This window comes from Acanthopagrus latus, chromosome 11 (genome assembly GCF_904848185.1).
Source record: "Acanthopagrus latus isolate v.2019 chromosome 11, fAcaLat1.1, whole genome shotgun sequence".
In the NCBI taxonomy this organism is placed as follows: Eukaryota; Metazoa; Chordata; class Actinopteri; order Spariformes; family Sparidae; genus Acanthopagrus; species Acanthopagrus latus.
This window is the reverse complement of record NC_051049.1, coordinates 17954420-17976566: the sequence shown is the minus strand read 5'-3', so window position 1 is coordinate 17976566 and position 22147 is coordinate 17954420. Positions and strand designations below refer to the sequence as shown.

The 22147-nt window shown below is 43.9% G+C and overlaps 1 protein-coding gene and 1 long non-coding RNA gene across 7 annotated transcripts in view; both read right to left on the bottom strand.

Annotated features, from left to right (window-relative positions):
* Positions 1–6512, bottom strand: part of LOC119028652 (ephrin type-B receptor 3-like) — a 60153-nt gene extending 53641 nt beyond the window's left edge. For all 6 annotated transcript variants that reach the window (XM_037114875.1, XM_037114879.1, XM_037114877.1 and 3 more), the window contains exon 1: positions 5754–6512. In XM_037114875.1, the coding sequence (XP_036970770.1) occupies positions 5754–5817 (64 nt within the window). In that variant the 5' untranslated portion in view covers positions 5818–6512. The remainder of the gene's footprint in view (positions 1–5753) is intronic.
* An 8472-nt stretch (positions 6513–14984) lies between these two features.
* LOC119028856 lies at positions 14985–18200 on the bottom strand. Its single transcript, XR_005077826.1, has 3 exons — positions 18164–18200; positions 17997–18028; positions 14985–15073 (listed from the first exon to the last, which is right to left on the bottom strand). It is a non-coding gene; the product is annotated as an uncharacterized LOC119028856 (long non-coding RNA).
* Positions 18201–22147: the final 3947 nt, after the last annotated feature.

Genomic DNA, 22147 nt, shown 5'->3' with positions numbered 1-22147 from the left:
TCAGTAGGGACAGATAAATATATAGGAAGATAAATGTAAATTGAGTTATAACAAGAATACAATAAATCCACATTTATGTAAATGTGTTTTATATTACTTATGAATTACTAACATTTTTCTGCTAATAAAAAACATACTTTAAAGTGATTTTATTGTCTAAAAAATGTCAAATTTTATATGTAGAAAATAATAATGATAATGATAATTATTATCATAATTATAATTATAATAATAACATTGTTGGTGTTATGACTTGTGTTACTATTGCCCTTAATGTATTTCTTATTCATATATAAATTACAATTATTATTTATTGTTATTATTATTATTATTATTATTATTATTATTATTATTATTATTATTATTATTGTAAAGACAGAAAGCCTTTGTGCTCAGTGCGCATTCCTGGCTTTTTTGTTGTCATTCTTCATGCAGCCTATTGATTCCGGACGCACTGATGAATATCCTTATGAAGTGGTAATCGCCTCTGGCCAGCAGACAGACAGCCAGTCTCTCACATCCAGCCTGATTCCGCGGTTTTTAAAAAGGCTGAGCAGCGCTGATTGGCTCGATCGATAAAACAGCTTCGGTTGACAATTTTAACACTCTGTTTGCCTGCGCGTCTATTTCCATCTCTGCCAACACTGCTGTAAGTGTGTTTCACTTGTTTTATGGGCTTGCTTTTTGATGAAAATTGATGAATTATTAAAGCTGTAGCGGATAGATAGATAGATAGATAGATAGATAGATAGATAGATAGATAGATAGATAGATAGATAGATAGATAGATAGATAGATCAGTCTTTTGTCATTCTGCTGACCTCCGCGTTTCCGCTGAGAATGATTCATTAGCAGAACTGCCACACTGACTTTGCTTTTATTTTGCAAATTCCACTCGGGCCCTGAATGCTCTGACTGATGGCCGCCATACAGCCGCTAATAGTTCCCTTTGTCGCCTCGATGGTGACCCTAAATACATTTGTTCAGTTGAGGAGCTCCTTGGAGTAAAGTTTAACATAGCAGCTTACCGGCGAGTTCTGTTCAGGCCACACACACACACACACACACACACACACACACACACACACACACACACACACACACACACACACACACTCACTGATGCTGCGCCCTTAAACACAGCCCGGGTGCGCGAGAGGCCTTCTCACAGCAAGTGCGCCGCACAAAATGGCCTCATCACTGCTTCTAGCGAGCAAGTTAATCAAGTTTCAGCCCCTTTAAAACCTATTTTAAATATTGTTATTATTTATTTTGATTATGCGCTTTTTATCAACAGCAAAGAGAACAAATATGAGACAAGCTGCCACACGTATTCGCTCATTTTCAGTGTGACAAAACACTTTTGAGTATTTAGAAGTTGTTTTTTTCCTGAGAAGAGCTGCTTCACCTCACCCCGCTTACATTTCAGTTTGAGCACTCTTCAGTGTTTGTGCGACTAGATTTTTACAGGCTTATTTTCAAGATTTCCTCTCCGGCAGGATGTCTCGGTATGGAATTAAACATTAGACAGGTTATTTGTGCGTTTCGACTCTATAACTAACGCTTACTTTTCTTCTGTTAGAGTGTCTTTGCCTGACTGGAAATAAATTACCCAGCCCCCTTTCCCCTCGCCTTTTTTTTTTTCTTCTTCTTCTATGATTTGCCACCGCCTCACCGTGTGATAATACACGTGTAATGAAATAATGATGCGGACGGGGGGACCTCCTCTGCTAAATAAAGACCGGGGGGAGAATATGAATCATGGGAAGAGAGGTTTAGGTGAGAGTTGTGCCAACTGCGAGCAGGCGCAGGGAAGCTCCTGTGGAGGTGTGATCTCACCCACGTAAAAAAAACACTAACATGTGCGCTTCAAAGGCCCCGTTTGTGCATAATCACGCTACGGAATTACAGCGCCATAAATAGAGAGGGGGAAACATGGAGGGTGATGCTTGGTGGGGGGAGACCCTGAGCTGCGACCATAAAAGCCCGTTTGTCTAAGTTCAGGGGAGAGAAGAGCTGTTCAGCTGGAGGTTTGGCGTGTTTTGGGGCAAAGATCATGTGAGCTGGACGTTTCATTTGCCTTTATACATGCAAACAAAACGTTTCCAGACGTGTCCCGAGGCGAGTCGGTTCATCTGAGACTCGCTCATCAGATAAACAGGAATTAGAACAATAAATCAATCAATAAATAAATAAAGTGGGGGCATTGAAGTGTGGCCCCCAGTGTCACCGTGTTGGTGCCTTCCGCTGCTGCGCTCCCTCCCCACATCACAAGTCATTTACACCGGGCAGGTGACCGCACGGCCTGCCGCGCTGCACAGACTGTCATCGACGCAATTTGTCTCCTCTGCGCACTGATAGCAGCTCTAAGTTCAACAGTCAAGGCCTCTCTCTCTCTCTCTCTCTATATATATATATGTGTGTGTCTCTCAACCACCCAGGCCCGCCGCCGCCGAGGCCACCGAGCAGGGCTGACCTCAACATGGGAGCGAGGATCAGCGTCTCATTTTGATCAAAAAAGAAAGAAAGGAAAAAAAAAGAAGATTTAATTTCACTTTATAACGATGACAGAAAAGTTACTAAAGAGGAATTAAGAGGTCGTGCTCCTCGGACAATTAAAACGTCTTAATGTTGAGACTGTTGAGAAAAGCTATCGAATTAAAAAAAAAAAAAAAAGAAAGAAAGAAAGAGAAAGAAAGAAAGAAAAAAAAAAAGAGGAGCCGCTAAACGCGACCATCGTGGCAGGAGACGTCTAACCCTGCGCTCAGAGGCCGCTCGCTCCTCCAGTGGAGCTCGCTGCAGTTAGTTAAATGTGGTAAAGTGTCTGAACAGATTCAGATGATCGTTGAGCAGTGCTGTCTGCGGCCGCTCTGTGTATAACGGGACCATAATTAATTCATTAAAAGCGAAATAAAAAAATAAAAAAAATGACAGGATGGAAGAGGTTCAACTATTAGATGAGAAGATGAGAAGTGGATAAAAGAGAAGAGGGAAAAAAAAAAAAGAAGAAAACGCTGATTTCATTAGGAGCCTCTCCCCCGGCCTGTGTGACCCCGGGACCCCGGAGAGGAGCACGGTGGGACCGGGGAGGAGGGGGGGGAAACCTCCCCAGCAGGCCGCTCGTTTCTCCCTAAATCGCCGTAAAGCCCAGATATCCCTGAAAGAAGTCCCAGCAGCGGCCGTAAATCATCCGGCTGTATTAAAAAGCTTTGGTGAACCCCCCCAGCCAGGTCAGCCGGGTACAATTTATGGCATCACTTATGTAGGGAAAAGATTGTTCTAACGAAATACATCAACTTCAGGTCTGTGCGCAGCCACCTCTGCGATCACCGGCGAGAAAAACACAGCGCTCTCTCCTCCCCTGCCTCTGACCTCTCTGCCTCTCTCTCTCACTCCATTTTCCTCCTCTTCTCTTCTCTCCCCCCCATCTCTCTGTTTGTGTGTCTACCTCCGGAGAACCCCCCCACACCAAAAAAAAAAAAAAACAAAAAACTTCTGAACAACAAGAATCCACTCATCCGTTCGAGCCATGTGTTTTAAGTCAGTGGTTCCCAACTGGGGTCCGGTGACCCACAGGGGTCACTGCGAGGGGGTCCAGAGGGGTGAGGGTGGTGGTGGGGAGTAAAGGAACTACAATTTCAGAAATATTTTTTTGTTTAGAAGTTTGCTCTCAACTAACCTGTAATTGTAGCCAGCCGCGCAGAGAGTGGGACGTTAATTAATTCATTATTTCATGATGAAAATAATAATAAAAACTCCATTCCAGCGAGATGTCGCGTGTTAAAGTAACTCCTGCGCAGTGCCTCTTGTTATCACTCGCTGTGTTATTCAGGGGTGCCAATAAAACAACAAAACCTTATCAGGTAAGATCTACCGTATTTATTTCTGTGTGGCACTTTCCTCCGCCGTGCGCCTTCGGGTCGTGGCAGGAGGAGAGGAGAGGAGAGGAGAGGAGAGGAGGGGGAGAAGCCGACTGTACTGTGAAAAAGCAATTTAGTCGGAATGGTGATTTCATGACGACTTTAGAAAGCAGCGGCGTTGTCTTCTCTCCGCACCGACACGGATGTTTCTCCCAAATGAGGGTCACGACACTGACAGCGAGTTGAGGAGTTTGAATAAAAAATAAATAAATAAATAAAGAAATAACGCACTCAGACTTGGTATCGAGCCAAACACAGTGTGTGTTTTTTGTGTTCTTTTTCTTTCTTTTTTCTTTTTCAAAAGATTTAACTTGGTGGCTTATAAGTAACACGAGTGAAACAAAAAAGGGAAAATGAAGTTTCCTTCCAGAGCACTGTCCTCTGCTCTCGTTGCTCCGGCGGTGTCTCTGTGTATTTGCTGTATATATGCAGTCTGTCCGCTGTATGTGGCTGTTTCCATTTTATTTCGATTCACTGACGTCACCTCGACAATCCTCGGGCAAAGTTAAACTCGACTTGGAGTAAATAATTAGGACTTTGACTTCTTTTGTTTGTTTGTTTTTTTTTACTTTGTTTTAAATATGAAAAATAAAGAAAATGAATAAAAACACTTAAGTCATCTTGCGGACAGGCCGAGGAACGAACCGAGAGACAGCGAGAGAGAGAGAGAAGGCGTTCACTGAGCCAGTGGCCCACTGTCCTACTTTCCAACTGGCATCACAAACCAACCGGGAGCCTCGCCTGGGCTCCAGCACTCAGAGTTCAAGCTCTAGGCCCCTTCCAACCTTATTTCCACTATTCCCCATTCTTATCCGTCCCCCACTCTCCCCCCAAAAAACAGAGCAAAGCGAGCCATCCCAAAATATAGGAAAGCAATAACAGAAGAGTGGGACACCACTACAGAGAGAGAGAGAGAGAGAGAGAGAAAAGAGAGACGGCTAGAATTTCCCATCGATTTTACGCACGGCAAACATCAACACTCCGCTCACACAGATGGCTTTGTTATTGCAGGCGACTGCATAAATATGAATAATCGATAGATGCCACGTTGAGAGAGACAGAGAGGGAAACAGTCACAAAAGTAAGAATGAAATATCTACAGTGATCAATGAAGATCATTTGACTTGATTATATAAATCGCATTTTTGCGTTTCAAAGCAATTGTGTGTACGTTTGAAAAAATAAATAAATAAATAAATAAATCATACCGCGGCTTTTCCCAAATCAAGTCAGTATTATAATACACTTTTCTCGTGATTTTTAAGGGCACACTTTGACCTCGCGCTCGTAGTGCTCATGTCAAAAGGCCACACACTCACACAAGCCCTAAAACACACGCCGCCGACCTGAGGGAAAGTGTCCGGGGGAGGAGGAGGAGGAGGAGGGGGGCTCGGAGCCGCGGCTCCCCGGTGGGCAACACTGTGGCGCTAATTTCGTTTAAGCGACGAAGAAAGCCCCAGCAGCCGGAGAGAGCTGATCCAACAAAAAGGAATACACAACTACCATTGAAATGGATGAGCTTTCGTTGACGCGCATAACAATTGTGTTGTGTGCCGAAACCTGCGCCGGCGACCGCGCCGACTCTGCTGCGTAAAGCCAATAATTCCATTAGTGAGCCCTAAAAAGAAGACAGATGGCCACTTTGAAGATGAAAAACGTCAGTTTTAACTCGGGGGGTGACAGCATATGAATGAATCTGGGTGCACAGGAGCCTCACCCGCTGCGGCGCCCAAAGCCTCCGGGAGGCAAAAGGGTGCTGGCTCGCTGGGAACGAGGGGGAACAGGCTTCAGGCACCGCAACAACAACAACAACCGAACATGGGATTTTCTTACCTTCAACGGCGGACACCGCGGGCAGCAAGAGGCTGCATAAAAGCAGAAAGTAATCCATTGTCATAAAGCAGTCAGGTCGGACATGTAAATAGACCCACGAGAGAGAGGAGGGAGTACAATCCTGGGTGACCGACGCTCCGCGCACCCAGTCCCGTCCCAAGTCCCTGTCCCTGTCCCAGCTGTGTCAAGCCTCCGGGAACACAGTTACCCCCATTCACCAAAACACGTAGAGGTGGAGATCGGGGGGGGAGTAAGACCCCTCTGGTGTAAAACGTGTGAATACAGCAGCCCTTCTCCCTTTTTTTTTTCACTGATCTCCAATGCGCCTTATTAAACCAGAGAGAAGGCGACGGGCGCAAGTCTCCCGGTCCCTTCCCCTCGCGTGGAGCAAATCAGCTGAAAACAGGTAGTCCAGTCCGCGGTCACCATCCGGACGATATTTCCAGTAATATTTCGCTGAGAGTCACTGAAATGAAAATTAAAAGAAAAAGAAAAAAAGAAAAGAAAAATAACAGCCTTCTCGGAGAGATCCGAAGACTTTTCTTTCTCTCTGTGGTCAGAGGAGCAGAGGCAGAGATAGCCGCACTTGTGTCACAACCATGGTGTGTTAGTCCCAGCCAGGCATGTGCACGCTTCACATGCGCCCGCGATCGAGTGGTATTCCTGTAAAGACACAGCCGCGCGGTTTGTGGATATTTATTCCCTGAGCGAAATGTATCAGCTTCGGCTGCTGCGTGGAAAGTGTCTTCGCAAGGCAAGGCTTGTGCTGGAATGAGGCACAAGGCTGTGGAGAGGAATAACGGGAGAGAGGGAGGGAGGGAGAGAGAGAGAGAGAGAGAGAGAGAGAGAGAGAGAGAGAGAGAGAGAGAGAGAGACCAGGGGGGCACCAGCAGGAGGAGGGGTTACGCTTAAAGCAGCTGCATTGAAAAAAAATGTCTACCTTGCCAATCATCGAGTCTCATATTTATAATCTGAATGACATCTCTGTCTGTTCTGAAACGTGTTTTTTTTTTCTTTTCTTTTTCTTCAAGCATTTGAAACATTTGTACGTCTTCTTCCCGGAGCAGTCTTTGTTCCCCACATCTCGACAGCGACAAACCAAACGATCCTCCCCTCCAGACACTTGATTTAAAACACTTCTGAGACACAAATACTATCATGTGGGAGATTTTTTTTTTTGTTTTGGGAACAGTTTGCGCAACATTTTGCAGTAAATCTCCACTTGCATTTTACTCGCGGATGCGCAAAGCTTGACTTGACAGTTTTGCAGCGATTGTCAGGTTGTTGTTTTTTTTATTAGTATCATTATTTCTGTTTTATCCTCTCTCGCAGCGCGTCACCCTGCCTCTCCTCACTGGGACTCCGAGCCCCGTGCACAGGCATGGACGCACAGCGCCTCCCTGCGGGTCGCTCCGTTACGATCCAAAGGCGAAGAGGAAGTTTCTGCTGAGTTCTTGTTTTGATTAAAACATTTCTTTCTGTCCCTTTCTCTCTCCCGCACTCTTTCTCTCTTTCATCAAACGCTTGACTTGGAAATGCTGGAAAAGTTTGAAAAGCGCTCCGGCGGACACCGGACATCCCACCACCCCTCACGTTTTTTTCACCTCGGATGTTTGGAGATTTTTCTGTGAGTATGAAAGTGACATCACCACGTCCTGCGCGTTTATAATCGAGACTTCGTTTGAAAAGGATAAAATAAATATGGATGGATTTTTATTTATTTTATTTTTTTTTAAAAAAGGAAAAAGAAAAAAAATCCAAAGTTTCTTGCAGAATGTGCTCATGAAAAAAAAGAAAAAACAAAACACTTTCCTAACCAATTTCTGTTTCAGGGTCAGTGACATTGGAGTTTCTCTCTTTTAATTTACAGTAATAACAAAGCTGAGGAACTCTCCTCAGACGCGTCGCTTTTTCCCTGGTGCGGAACAAAACTGCGCTTTCCTCTTAATCGCTCCTCAAATACAGCGAGACATTTAACCCAGTCGGTCCGGCAAAAGGGCAGCGGGCAGTGAATTTAATTTAATTATTTATTTTTCCCCCTGCAGAATTATAGACCTGAAATGTACTTTTCCTCCTCCTTTGGATATGTTGGAGCAGGGGGGGGCATCAGTCACGCCCGAGCCTTTAACAGCCTCTCCCCTCAGTCTTTACACTGCTTTTATTGTGTCGGGGCGCGCTTCAGCCCGCTCTCAACACAGCCGTAAACAAAGTGAAGGAATCTGCCAAGAAAATATGCATCAGGGTCCAAACGGCTGCCCTCGGGATAAGTTACTTTTATTTAAATTAAAAAAAGAGAGAAAAAGAAAAAATAAAACTTTTCCCCTCACAGTTTTCAGTCTTTATGCCGCTTTTGAACAGACGGAAATAGCCATTTGCTCACTCAGATAAACTCCTGTGATCTGTGGGGGGAATTACAGCTCTGCTGACACAACAGCAGCCACAGCTCTCACCCTGATGTACAGGAGGTGTTTCAGCTGAACCCGGTCACTCTCTTGATTTTTAATGCTGACTTGAGTGCTGCGTCCAGTTTGTTTGGTTCAGATCAGTAATAGCCAACTGATGCATTTAATTAAGTCAGACATATAAAACAGAGCCAGAGATGAGAGGCCCAACTTTGGCACAGTCAGCATTAAAAAAAAAAGAAATTATATATATATTTAAAAAAAAAAAAAAAAAGCTGCTAAATAGCCGAAGTCGATTCCATTATTAATTATGTTGAATATTGATGTGCTCTCTGCTGTATTTGGAGATAAGAAGGAGCTGGAGAGCTGAACGCAGCTCCTCGGATAAAGTTATTAAAGTTAATGTGAGTCGACTCTCAACTTTTCAATCAGTATGCAAAGAATAATAATTATGTGGACACAGTGGAATTTGAAGGCCTGTTCCGCAGGTATGTGAGGAGACGCTTTAGGTGAGGGAAACCTGCGAAGTGTCCAAGTGAAGCAGAAGGGCTGGTCTGCTGGAGGGGAGCTGAGAGGTTGGATGCCATTTCCTGAGAGGTGCAGGCAGATAGATTTAACCGTGCGTCTCTGTCTTGTGTCTCTGGTCTTGTGTGTTAGTGTTGCCACCCTCATAAATAGTTTTTAAAAAGATCATCTCAGACAATTTTGCTAATTTGTGTAATTCATTTTTTTTCCAACTTTATCTCCCTAATTAATATTTGTGAATTTTATTATTTTTTTTCTGACTTTTATTAGAAAGAAATGTTGCAAGTACTTTTTATTACCAAAAAAGAAAAAAAAGGAGGGGAACAAAAAGAAAATGACAGCCAGAAGTGCAGTTCAGCATCAGCTTTTCAGCACCCAGCATTCACGCTGTAATGTCACCAGAAATTGCCTTCTCTAGCTGTACTTTGTTAAAGTCTCGCTAAAATTTTGTAAATCTGCTTTCCAAGTGTGGAAAGTCGGCTGGCCGAAAATCTTCCGACGCTTGGACTCCTGGATGTGAATGAGTAAAAGTTTTCCAGCCTGGTATTACAGGGCCAAAATTGTCAATGGGAGTTTTTTTTTTTTTTGTTGTTCACTTTGTGTTCCCTAGCGTTTGGAAACTACTTATCGGTTTGTGCGTTGTAAAAATACATTTTATAGAAAAAGATTTTAAGAGATAAACTAACCCACGCTGTTTTTTATGAAGAGAGATCGGCTAACAGACCCAGAGCGAGAAGAATGCCAAGTGAAAAGAAATGTGCAACAAGTCTGTCTTTCCCCTCTGTGATTCTAAAGCCCAGCATGTGGGATACAACTCTTAGAAATCGTAATAACTGTGACAGTAATATAAACTCTGTTGTAAGATAAGATAAAATAGAGCTTTTGTAATTGAGAGGGAAAATCTAGTGCCAGAGATTTCTGCTAAATTGTACAGTACAATAGAAAATCCAGCAACAGCTGGTAGGGTCAGGATCAGACACTGGGACACGCAGTAATTTGAAGGCAAGAAGATATAATATAAGTGAAATATAAATTATATTCAAAACGTAAATTGCTAAAACAAGTGCCTAATAAAAGAAGGATTGATGGAAGACAAGTTAAGCGTAGACTAAAAATGAACTAACTGTAAGGTAGAAAAGGTCATACTGCACCAGATAATCAACACAATAATGCACATGATATTGACTGTTGTATTGTATATGAAAATAATAATAACAATGATAAGTGGTTCTGCACATGATACTCACATGGCTGTCAACAGTTATTTAGAGTTGGTGCCATATACAGGCTGTTGTTCCACAGTTGTACATATTTACTGCACTTGTAACAACACTACTGTGTCATTAACCGTGCTTTGCTGTTTTGGTGCCTCATACAGGTTGTTTTTGTTCATATAAAATACAAAATATATATATATATATATATATTAAAGTAGCTTTGTTATTTTCAGATTGGTTTCATGTTAACATTCATTGTTGATTTATTTATTAATTTTTTTTACAATAAATAATTTTAGTATTTTGGTCTCAATCAAACAGCAAACAATCAAAATACTACGGGCAGACAAGAAAAGGGCAGTAAAAGTTGGATGAAAAGACGCAGTCAAGGTATTTTTAGGGGTAGTTTGTCTCAATGACACCAAATTTGTCAGATGCCCATATATATCGCAATGACAGAGTCCGTTTAAAAGGAAAATCATTTTATAAGTGAAGAAACGACGTGGGTAAGAGGATCTGTGGCGGCTTCAAAGAGGACCGTCTCGTTTGTTGCCAAAACCACCGAAGCCCCAGCCCTCCTGCCTGGTCGCCATTAAAGGGCAACCAGAAGCACACGGAGTTCACGGCTGCCACCTTGGTTACTTCTATACGCTTATGGCCGCTCTTAAAAGGAAATGAGGTAGAAAGACTTTAGAGCAACTTTGCTAAGAAAAGAAAACAAGGATTTTGCAGAGTTTTGCTGGGAGTATGTTACACCTTTGAAGGTTTCTCCCAGGAGATCAAAAATCTCGGCCCATGATAAACAAAAGATTACCAGGGGCAAGGCTCAAAGAATTCCTGAACCCCCGACTGTTGCCAGCATAGAATATAAGTGTGTCAAACCATAAATATGGGCTTGGTATAAACCAACGCACTAGGGGGGAGGACTTTTTCCAATGACTGGAACGTCCACATTAATAAATCAACGCTTGTGTACTTTATAGCTACCATCGGCTTTTAACAAAACTTATGGAGCGGGTTTATTTTCCTACATTTTATAGTGTATGGCTGAGAGTTTCCCCATCTATGAATGGCAGCAGAAATACTCTATATACAGCCTTGTTGCTATAGACTGACTGTCAGTATTGGGATGGTCACTGAAGTAACAGATTACCGATTACCAGTTGTAATGTAATAAATACAAAGAAATTAAACTGGACAATGAAATGAAATGAAATATAAACATGTAGCTTTCCGGATGTTCGGCAATATAATACAATTATAATGTAGGCGATGTGCACTGATTTGATTAGCAAACGAGCAAATTCAAAAGATTGTATCGCAAACAGCACTCAGAGTTTGAGTGATGAACGGAGCCTGTCTAGACGGATACATCTCCTCTTAAGCCGCTCCCACCCCTGATGGTGTCGCACTCATATTTGTCCAAGCAGCTGTGCTCCAGAGATGTGAAATAAGACCATGCTTGACGTAAAGCCCCAAGTCAACAGAGTTAATGTTCTCTTTTACATACCAAAAATAAGGTATTCAGATGAAAGTACTATGGATTACGACTGGGATGTCATTACTATTTTTCCGTCAGTAATTGTAACAGACTACAGAGACCTTAATTTTATAATTCAATTGCATGTGCCTACGACACATAATCAAGGCAAACTATACTTTCTATACAGTCTCAGCATGGTTAGGTTTAGGCAGGAAAATAAAACAAATGAGTTTTCGAAAAGATTGTGTTTTTGGCTACTTATGTAACTTTTGTGCCTTAGTTAATTAAGTTCCGTTTGGTACATGATGTCAAGTCGATAACTCGCTGATGACTTTTGGTGCGATCTATCCAGCGACCCAGTTCTCCACCATATGTGGTCTTCGGCTCTCCTTGTACACCGTCACCTGACTTCCTCCTTTGTGGTAATTATTATGACCGTGGCCAATAGAGGTCACTGCTAAACGACCAACGTAAATATGAGTCTTGATGAGTTGCTTGCACAGTCGACTTAGTTGATATTTTTCCTGATGGCTGACATTTAACTAGTCACTGGTCAAGATTGGTGAGAACTGGTGAAAGTCACAGTGGTGTAAACACCCACCAACACACACACAAAATCTAATAATGTTGGATTGATTTTTATTTTTTATTTTTTTCTAGGAGGCTTACCGTAACCATTACACATAACCAAAACATGCCTGCCCCTAACCGTTGTCCCTACCTTTACCCTATAATCTAACTCAATGAGGACAGGAGGATATTTTAGCTGGGCCTGAATGCAACTGCTCCGAAAACCAAATTGCGGATACCGACTTTTGTCCCGAGGCCGCGGTCGATCTGGTTTTGGAGTCCACAATTTGTTCCAAATGTGACTTAAAACAAACACATACACCCAAATACTGTACACAGACGCGGACAAATGGTCCACTAAGTGCTCGTGAGGAGCACCTGGCACGCATTAGGAAGTCAATAAGTAAAGTGGCAGACATTTTACCGCCATGTGGAAATTTCTCAAGCTTACACCTACTGCGCCCTCGCCAGACCTTCGCTAACCTCATCCATCCTTCCTCCCACTCATCTCATGCCAGGATATCAGTGTCCCCTACTTTCTCTCTTTAAATGCAACACACACACACACACACACACACACACACACACACACAAACATAGACTCAAGGCTTTTCTGACACACACTAAACTTCTCCAACCTTTCCTCCCTCACAAATCACATGCCCGGACGCAAACACAAACACACACATACACACACACACACACACACACGTAAACCCCCCTTCAGCATGCATAAAACTCTGGCAGACTTCACACACGCATGCACACACACACACACACACACACACCCCGTAGCTCTTATGTCTGGGTATGGTCTAATAGCAGCACTAATGTGATGTGAGTGTGAGGGGATCGCTTTACTCTGGTAATATTAAGGGAATGGTGAGCCGCTGGTATTTTAGAGTGTCTTTTGACGTGTGTGTGTGTGTGTGTGTGTGTGTGTGTGTGTGTGTGTGTGTGTGTCAATGAACAGCAAAGAGTACTGGTAGTGCTGGTAGAGGAGGAATTGGTGGTGGGTGGCTCTGGAGAATCTCACAGGGGCTCAAAGCTGGAATCCAGGCAGAGAGGAGGTGCATGGGCGGGTTGCTGTTCGTGAGTGTGTGTGTGTTCATGGGAAAGAGAGAGGGGGCTGTTTACAAGAGTTGCGTGGGTGGGGAGGGGCTGGGGTGGGGTGGGGGGGTCTAATCCTAAAGGCCTTCACCACTGACCGAGCACTTAACACAGGATCACAACTGCAGCCAGGACTGAACCCCCTCAAGACCACCATTGCATACCCTCACCCTAACCCCCCCCCCCCCCCCCCAAACACACACCAGCGCAAACACACACACAGCCAACACCACATCTACTGTCTCGCTTTTAGCCAAGGTCCTGCGCTGTAAATCAGCACCTCCTTGCTGACCCCTCCACCCTTCATCTTCCCTCACCACCACCAGCACCCCAGCTTCTGCCACAACCAGCTACCGCGCGTCTCCGGTGAGCATCTCTCAGCTTTCAGCACCTCTTCTACCTAACAGAGAAAAGATATACTTCAGTGTCTCAGCTGACTGTAGATTTATGACTCAACCTCCCATCACCACGACCCCGCTGTCTTTTTGTGCCGACAGACGGACAGACAGGCAGGCACTTAGGCAGACAGGCAGTCATAGATGAGGGATGAGGATCACTGTGTCACACAGGCACTCACATGCGTATGGCTGACAAACAGCCCCGGCATGCTAATTATATGATGTGTGGACAAAGAGCGAGGGAAATAACCTGTTGCAGGATGACGCAGAGAGCGCTGACACTCTCGCTTCCAGCTCTGGCTAGTGAGGTTCAGTTCCCGACTTCAGGGGTAGCTTGTAACTGTACATAGAGATTTCAGACCACAACAAAAGCCCGATACTGACCTCAAACAAGAGCACTTCCACTTGGTTTCCCGTGGCTTTGACTCCTGGGGAAACATCAGATGATTAGTCAGGAGGTGACGAACAGTTCTGTCCGAGATTTTTATCAGCAACGAGTGAATGGATGAATGAAAATGTGTTTCGGACAAACAAAAACTTTGATCAGTTCTACAAATAAGAAGAATAACATTTTAAAAAGCATGTTACAAAGTATATTCCGCACTGACATGCCTGAAAAGCAGTAGGAAGAAGTATACACTTATTTCATCCTGCCCCTTCTCCACAACTTAGCAATTAACATTTATCAATTTACTTCCATTCCTCAACCTGTATACCCTTCATATGCTCCCATCTAACTATATACAATCCAATATACTATGTGTACAATTAACAAATGACATTTCATATGTTAATACATTTATATATGCTTCTTAAGTGGCAGGACTCTGGGTTAGTGCTAACCGGCTTGTCAGCAGCATCAGCTGTTAGCTTAGCTACCAAAAGTTGTCGTCCAGTGATTAACAGTCCGTGTGTCTGAGTGAGCTTCTCAGTGTGTTCAGTGGTCAATACCAGTCCAATTGCTAATGCTACCTCCTTTTTCAGTCCAAATGCCTCCTAATGATTCAACATTGTCATTGACTCATTGCAAAGAACACATCTTGAAAAAAAAAAATCAGATTGCACCTTAAATGAATATAGACTATATAGAGATCAGAAATCTGCATGTTGCTTTGACAGTTCCGTCCCGGGGAATCATCTTCTTTTCTCGTTGCTCTCAGCCGAAGTACAGAATTCCACTCACTGCATGTGCGTTGTACAATGACTCTACTTTTGCCTCCCCTGCTGGGGATGCAAAATGAACCTCAGTGTAAACTGACAATGAAATTTTACTGTATCTTATCATACTTATACAATGAAGTAAAAAACTCCCATCATCCCATGCCACTTGACGACATCATCAAAACACATCTTTAATTTAAACATCCTTAGCAGCAGAAATGACACACTGTGCCTTTAACCGAAGGTGCTTAACTTGCTTAACTTAGCCAGTGCTTATCCAGGATTTCAGATTACTGAATGTCACAATATTTACGACCACATACATAATCTAGGTAAGCCTGCATGCTGGATTTTTTAACACTTACCTTTCGGAGGACTAATTCTCTTCTCCGCTTTGCCATTTTTCCAAAACCTGACAAAACACTGGGGCATAACTTGTATCACAAATGGTAACCTGAAAAAGAAAACTAGTGGAATTAATTAGCGGCCATTTAAATGTATTTTACTCATCGCTCTTCACTTGAATCTTTGACCTTCACTGTTCAGAATGATTTTTGCACTCGAAGGCCGTTTTTCACACTCATCTGTTGCGGAGGAGGCGAGCGTGTTTCCAAAATGGATATGGTCTTAATTCAAAAGCACTTGTTTGAAAACATAACAAAAGCAAACATACATCAGTCCACAAACGTCTCAGTGTCAACCCTTAATCCCTCCAACATGTTTTTCTCTTTCTCTCTCTTTTTTTTCCCCACAATGCCTCCCTTTTCTGTATTACTGTATTTTGTCTGGCCTGAGTGACAGAGTATGCGTGGGGTGGGGGGTCAAGGCAGGTGCAGTGGCCAGGAGAAACACCACTGTACGCTCCAGAGCCTTTCCCATTAACACGACGGAAAAAAGTCCGCTGGTTGCTACTATCACCGCCATTGTAAATGCATGGCCTCCCCAGTGTGCGACCTGCTCCCTCTCTGCTCCCGAGGCACTCCTGCCTGTACATTCCAGATTTATGTGCTGTCTCCTTGCATCCATGGCTGAGCTTGAAATATCTTGAGCTCGACCCGTGCCAACAAAATCGCTTTTGATTCATAAATATTCTGGACGTTTCCATTGCGGCAGTGGATTGCTTTCACGTTGGACTGAGAAAAGAACACTCAATTTACTTTTAATAACTAAATGTTATGCGATAAATGCAGCCATGACAAATTCCCAAGGACAAAGTCCAGACGGGGAAGGGGGGGGAAAAAAAGGAGGCACACGCACGGACCATTTGACGTCAGGCGAAATCAAAGGTCCAGGATGAATAATCACCGCTGCTGGTCCAATAACAGAATGATTGATTGGCCCAAAGCCCCACACTGTCTGAGATAACATTGTTCAAAGTGTCCAAACACAATGTCAACACGGTGCCTCCCTCGCGGGCGCCGTTCTTTCGCCGTACCCAGAAACCCACTGTTGACCCATGACCTTTCAGCATGTCCAGCTGCAAAATGCAATCTTCCGTGCAGGCTGTGACCCCGAGTGTTGCCAACAGAGGCAGATGGTGGCGGATCCTCTCTACTGTAGGTCACTGGAGGTTACTATGAACATCTCTCATAAACAGGCTCAAAAACTAGCTCATTGACCAGGCCTGCAGGAATTTTTTCTGCTATTTGAAAGGATGTCAGAATTCCTGATTGTGCAGTTACTGCCGCGCTCCGATCTCATCCAGGAGACCGAGTTGAGGCCACTGACAGAAGCGGAGGTCAATAGCTCTGGTGTCTACTTTTTACGAGCATCAAATACAACAAATCATCCCTGTGTAGTTACTGTCAGTCAGGTGAAATGCGACTTTCTCCCCCCTCAGCGTCCGGCTCTACTGCGGCTCTCCCAGAGGTAGTTAGTCATGACAGAGTTTCTAACCGCAAAAGCACATGGTTTCAGTTTAGCCCTCGCTACCATTCGACGGGGCTCCCATCTGGTTGCTCTCTCTCTGCGTGATCACACCACACGTATACGACATACCATGACCCAAAAGCCGTGTAATGGGAAGCAGAGAGGAGGCTTAACCACCACCACCGCCAGCCCCAAAATCTGGACACCCAAAAACGATATGTCATGCACATCTTAGGGTAAATGCTTGTAATATTTCTAATGACTCCTGGCTTTCTGGGTAAGAGGGCTCAGCTGAGTGATCTGGAACCTGAATAAATGTGTCTGAATGAGAGTAGATGGTGCTGCAGAGGTGCTGCTGCGACAGGGTGTCAGCTGGTCAATTGGTTAACTGGTCTTTTACTTGGCTCGCTGGCTGCTGGGCATGTGGCGAGAGAGCAGACACTTGGCAAGATGGTGCAAGACTGTAGTCAGTCAGTGTGTATGTCTGTGAGTGTGTTTATGTGTAAGCCAAGCCCTTATTACCTCAGCGTGGGTGAGTGTGAGGTGGGCTGTGTGTGTGTGCGTGCGTGCTAAGTCCTTATTACTGTAGCGTATGCGTAATGAAACCAACGTACTTATTACCCTGGCGTAGCACTGCATTTGAGTGCATGTATGTGCATGTGTTTGTCCTTATTAGCTCCCTCTTCTCACCCAGATACCTCCTGAGCACTAGTTAGCATGTAAAGCAACAAATGACAGAAGGGACCTGCCAGGACTACTACAAACATCAAGTAAAAACTGAATTCACCCCATCGCAGGTTAGTAACTGTCATGACACTCACACAGATGCAAGAGATCTTTAATGAAACTAATAAATCACAATCGCTCACAATATATTTTGCTGCCGAAACTCAGATATTGACCGCCATCCATTAAACATTTGGTTCACCTAAAGGTTGTACGCACGAAAGAACATTTAGCCATGTCGCGTTTTTGTTTCATTTGTCCAGATTTTAGCACTGGAAAATATGAGTCTCAAAATCAAAAGTCGCCACCTTGATAGCAGGTGCAGTCTTCCCGGGAACCCTCCTACAAATGGTCGGCTTATGCTTTTAAAGAAGTCGTTCATGCTCATAAGTGCTGTCCAACACAGCCAGCCCACTCGCAGAACAGTATGTTGGCATTACATGTTTTGTGACCTGAATGTCACGTCAGCAGGTGGAGCGGATCGCGCTGGTGTTAAAGTGAATCTCTCGCCAAAATGCAACCTAGGCTTTTTATGTGAATGTACCCGAATCAAAAGTTTGTGTAAAAGCATAACTATATTGTAGAGTCAAGCTCATTTTCAGTGGGAGTGCTTTTACGCTAGCATCAAAATCGCTATTTTTAAAACACTACGAAGTCTCGACTCAACATGAAACTTGTAGTATCGTAGTATCACCAGGGTCTCTACACATGAACATGAGCATTGAGAACATTGTTTGTGTACACAGAGTTTACTAAAAAGAAAGTTTTTTTGAACAACTCACCTTACCGGTTGTTTGTTCCGCTAGCCGCCGTCCTGTCAGTGAGAAGTATCGATTTCCAAATACGGCGAAAAATGGCGAACAGTTAAGATGGACCACTCTTAAAGCTTAGTTCCATATAAATACACGGACAATTTGTTGTTTTGTTGTTAGCAAAAAACAATATTTACCTCAAAGTTGACAAAGGAGCCTCGTGTAAGAAACAATACTAAAATCAAAGGCTGGAAAAGTCACGTGAGATATCGCGTGGATACTTGCTGCCGGAAGACAGGAGCGTTCCACCTTAACTGTCCCCCATGTTACATCACATTCGGAAATCGATACTTCATGGAATACTGACTAATGTGAAATTGGTGGTTTATACTTTCAGAAACTGTGAGAGACAGCCCATCCTAATCTTTCATCAAAAGGGTTTCTGAAGCTGTTCAACCATCAGATGAGACGTTCTGATAAGGCATACTGGTAGCTTCACTCCGGATAATCCACAGGCTTCGGTCTGAGCAGTTTCTGAACCTTTTCGTGTCAGTGAAATAGTTCCTATTCTGCTGAAAATGTGGATTTTACAGAGCAATCAGGACGTTGTTTCGGGAACAGTGATACTCCGAGCGCCACAACAAGGTGTCATTAATGTTCATTGTATTGAGGTGGATGCAAACAGCTCTGTTAAACATATCCTTGGTATGTTTAATTCATTGTTGTTGGTGATGCTATGAAGCACTTTGTCGTTAAATACGTGTTTGACTGTAATTGTGGCAATGCTGGGGTTGTATTTGTTGTTTGTTCCTTTGTAATTTTGGTAAACCAGCCGTTTGATTTATATTTAACTTTAGATCTCGTGATGTACCGCGTTTTAATAATCAGATTAAAATTAAACATTTTAGAAATTTGACTCACCACATCTGCTGTTCAGATGATGCTGTACAACACAGTATTAAAGCCTGTATGCAATAGTGAAACGATATGTATGTCAGCGAACTGCTCTTCTGTCGAGCAGAAAACTACTGCAGCAGTCTCATGTCTGTTCACAGCTCCATGCTGATATGACTGTACTTGTCTTTATTGCAATTTTATTTTGAGCTTTTGCGTACATATCGCCTGGATGAGAAACCCAAAAGCATTAAAAAAAGAAGAAAAAAAAGTCTAGCCGTGGATGAAACAAACACAACCACCCTGCAGTTTCGCAGTTGTCTCCGCTAGACTGGAGGCAGACACAGCAGGGCAACATTATTGTTTTGCCTCGGGGCTCCGACTTGTCCGTGCACTTACACATGATTACATCATCAATATTTTGGGCAACAAGTGAAACTCAGCTGCTAGGCTGCAACTCATAATATTTCACCTACTTGTGAGTCACACAACCAGTCCTGCTGCTATAGCTGCAGCCGGATTGCTTCACACGTAGTCACTATCGAATTTTGTCTGGTATCGGAGAAAGCAGCCACCAGAGCCAATAATCATGGACTGACTACAGATGAGTTTTTGATTCAGCTTTTATTGAGCTCGAAAATACTTACACAAGGACTTAGATTCATTTTTTTTTTTAAGTGCATATTCGTTTTTCTGTTGTTAAGATGTGTCATTTTGTGTACTTTTGAGTAAAAGATGTCAACTTTTAGTGCTGTTCTATCTTTGAAAAGGACATGTTTTTAAGTGTCCTCTCCTATCCTAGACGCTACATAAAGTCCTAGTTAGAAGCTCCGTGAAGACTGCAGCTTGTTGTGCAGCCTTAAATACGAGGTTTGGGATAATAGCACGGCGCGTTGCCCTCTCACTTTCTCTACTCATGCGTGCCGTGACAGACGACTGGCGGGCGGAGAGAAAAGCAAGATGCCTGGCAGAGAAGGTAATTTTTTTGCAAAGCGGATATGTAATTCAAGAACGCGCGCCCATGCACGGACAAGCCTGCACAGTGTGCACATGGCAGTCGGGATGAATGCATGCAGTTGTGCAGGCGCGCACACAAACACATGACTGTACCCAACAAGCGTTTGACAGACAGCAACACACAGGAGGAGGGCCAAGTTCAACCACTTTCCAATCCCCGGTGACATTTACATGACGCACACTTGTGAAAACATTAAAGCAGCTTTGGGAAATGTTTGAAGGTGATATCGTAATGGTATTTAAGTTCTAATCTCACCAAGCAATGCATGCAGCGCAAACAGAGAGCTGCACGAGCATATTTGCATGTCTGCAGTCTCTGTCTCGAAGATTTATTCGATGTTGAGATGTCCGCAGAAGTAAGCGCGCTTCACTACGCGTGTGCACACACACGGGAGACCAGTTCGGAACGCGCTGCCCGTTTTTCCCCTCTTTCTTTAAGCAGCCCCACCCATTTTTATGGCTAACACACACACACACACACACACACACAAGGAAACAGTTGCGATGCCAGCGTCTACCCACACACCAACCCATGACTACCGCTCAGCCGCCTTATGCCTGCCGCTGATACAAACAGACAACACAAAACGCTCTGCCAAGAAGCAATCAGTCAGAAAAGAGTGCCTCAGTGATTTGTTATGAGCAGGTGCTGTGAAGAAAATTGACAGGCAATGTTTTATCGAGACAGAGTGAATTTACTGCCGGTAAATTGATAGTAGACATAATGAAACAATAAAAACGTCTGCAGCGCCAGCCCCGGGACAAGGTGCTCTGTTGTTGCATATATGTGTGACTGCATGTGCGTGCGTGCGTGTGTGTTAGAAGAGATCTACTGCCTCTGCAGATGGCCCAAACTCCACATTACACGTACTCTCATTCATGCCCCATTGTTTTCTTAACTGATAAGGAAGCACTTGAGCTGTTTGCAAACAGTGAGTCAACAATGGGAGAGGACAATAGAGCTATTCATAAGCCACAGAGAAGGAGAGCCGAGTAATAAGGAATAAGGAGGGAAAGAGGGGAAGAGAAACAGAGCGTGTGTTTGCGAGGTGTGTGTGTGTGTATTCGTGCGGTTTGCGGGGACAGAAAATGGTGCTGTTCAAACAAACAAAACTAACCAAAGAGGCTAATTTTCAGCATTGTTGCATTATATCATGTCGCCCTGCTGCAAGTCATCAGAGGGTGTTTAGTGACTTTACCCAGCGCTCTATATACCTCTACCCCTCCCATACACAGACCCACACACACACACACACACACACACACACAGGTCTGTCACCCATGGCGCTGTGAGTGATCTCTGTATGGACGCTGCTGAGCAGCTCACGGGGGCATCTGGTCTTTTTCCCCTCTCAGTCGCTGAAATGTAAACACCCCAGTTGCCTGGATTTGCCAAATGAGCACCTGGTATTTCAAAGTGGCCTCCTGGCTGTGACTTTTTTTTTTTTTTTCAAGTTTAGGGTGAGAGGCGAGGCTGTTCTGCATTACGCAGACGTACACACGAGCATGCTGGCACGCACACTCGCCTTTGGTCACCGTCGATGTGTAGAGGGCGGAGGAGACGCGGGGTGAGACAGGCCAGCAGGCCCACACACACACATCCACACTACTGCATGAGAAATGCATGCTTAGGCGGACGCATTCGCTCGCGCACACATACACCACTTGCTCCGTCATCCCCTCACCTGGCCTTGTGTTTAGTCTATACCGGGTGTAATGGTATACGGTAGGATTACTGCGACCCTCAGAGGTGCTGCAGTGCCGCGGCGTGGTGTGTGTCAAGACTGTCTGTCCTCGTCCCTGCGGGCTGCCTCGACCTGTCATCAGAACAGTTAGCCAGTGAGCCAAGCCAGATCTCAAACCGTCACGCTGTTAATCGGGTGAAATTACAGGGGTCATCACATAGTGTAAGCCAAGTGTGAGAATGTACAAATACAGAAAGAAAAATGTGTAGATGGAGAAAAGTTTTTCGATACAGGACCTAACAAGAGGAGGAATTTCTCATCCAGCTTAAAGGAGCACTATGTAGTTTTGGAGAAGAAAGGTAGGATTTTTTATGTTTACAATACTAATGAGGTAATGAACACAAACTCAGAATATTTTTTCCCCGAACTGAAAAAAAGCAAGCTTCAATTGTTTAAAGATAGAAAAAGGTGACAGGGTCCGCCAAATATACTCAAAGTAAAACAGAATAAAACTGTGCACCTTTAAGATCAGTTTGATCATTTATTATTTCTTCATGCATAAAAAAATCAATCAATAAACACTTT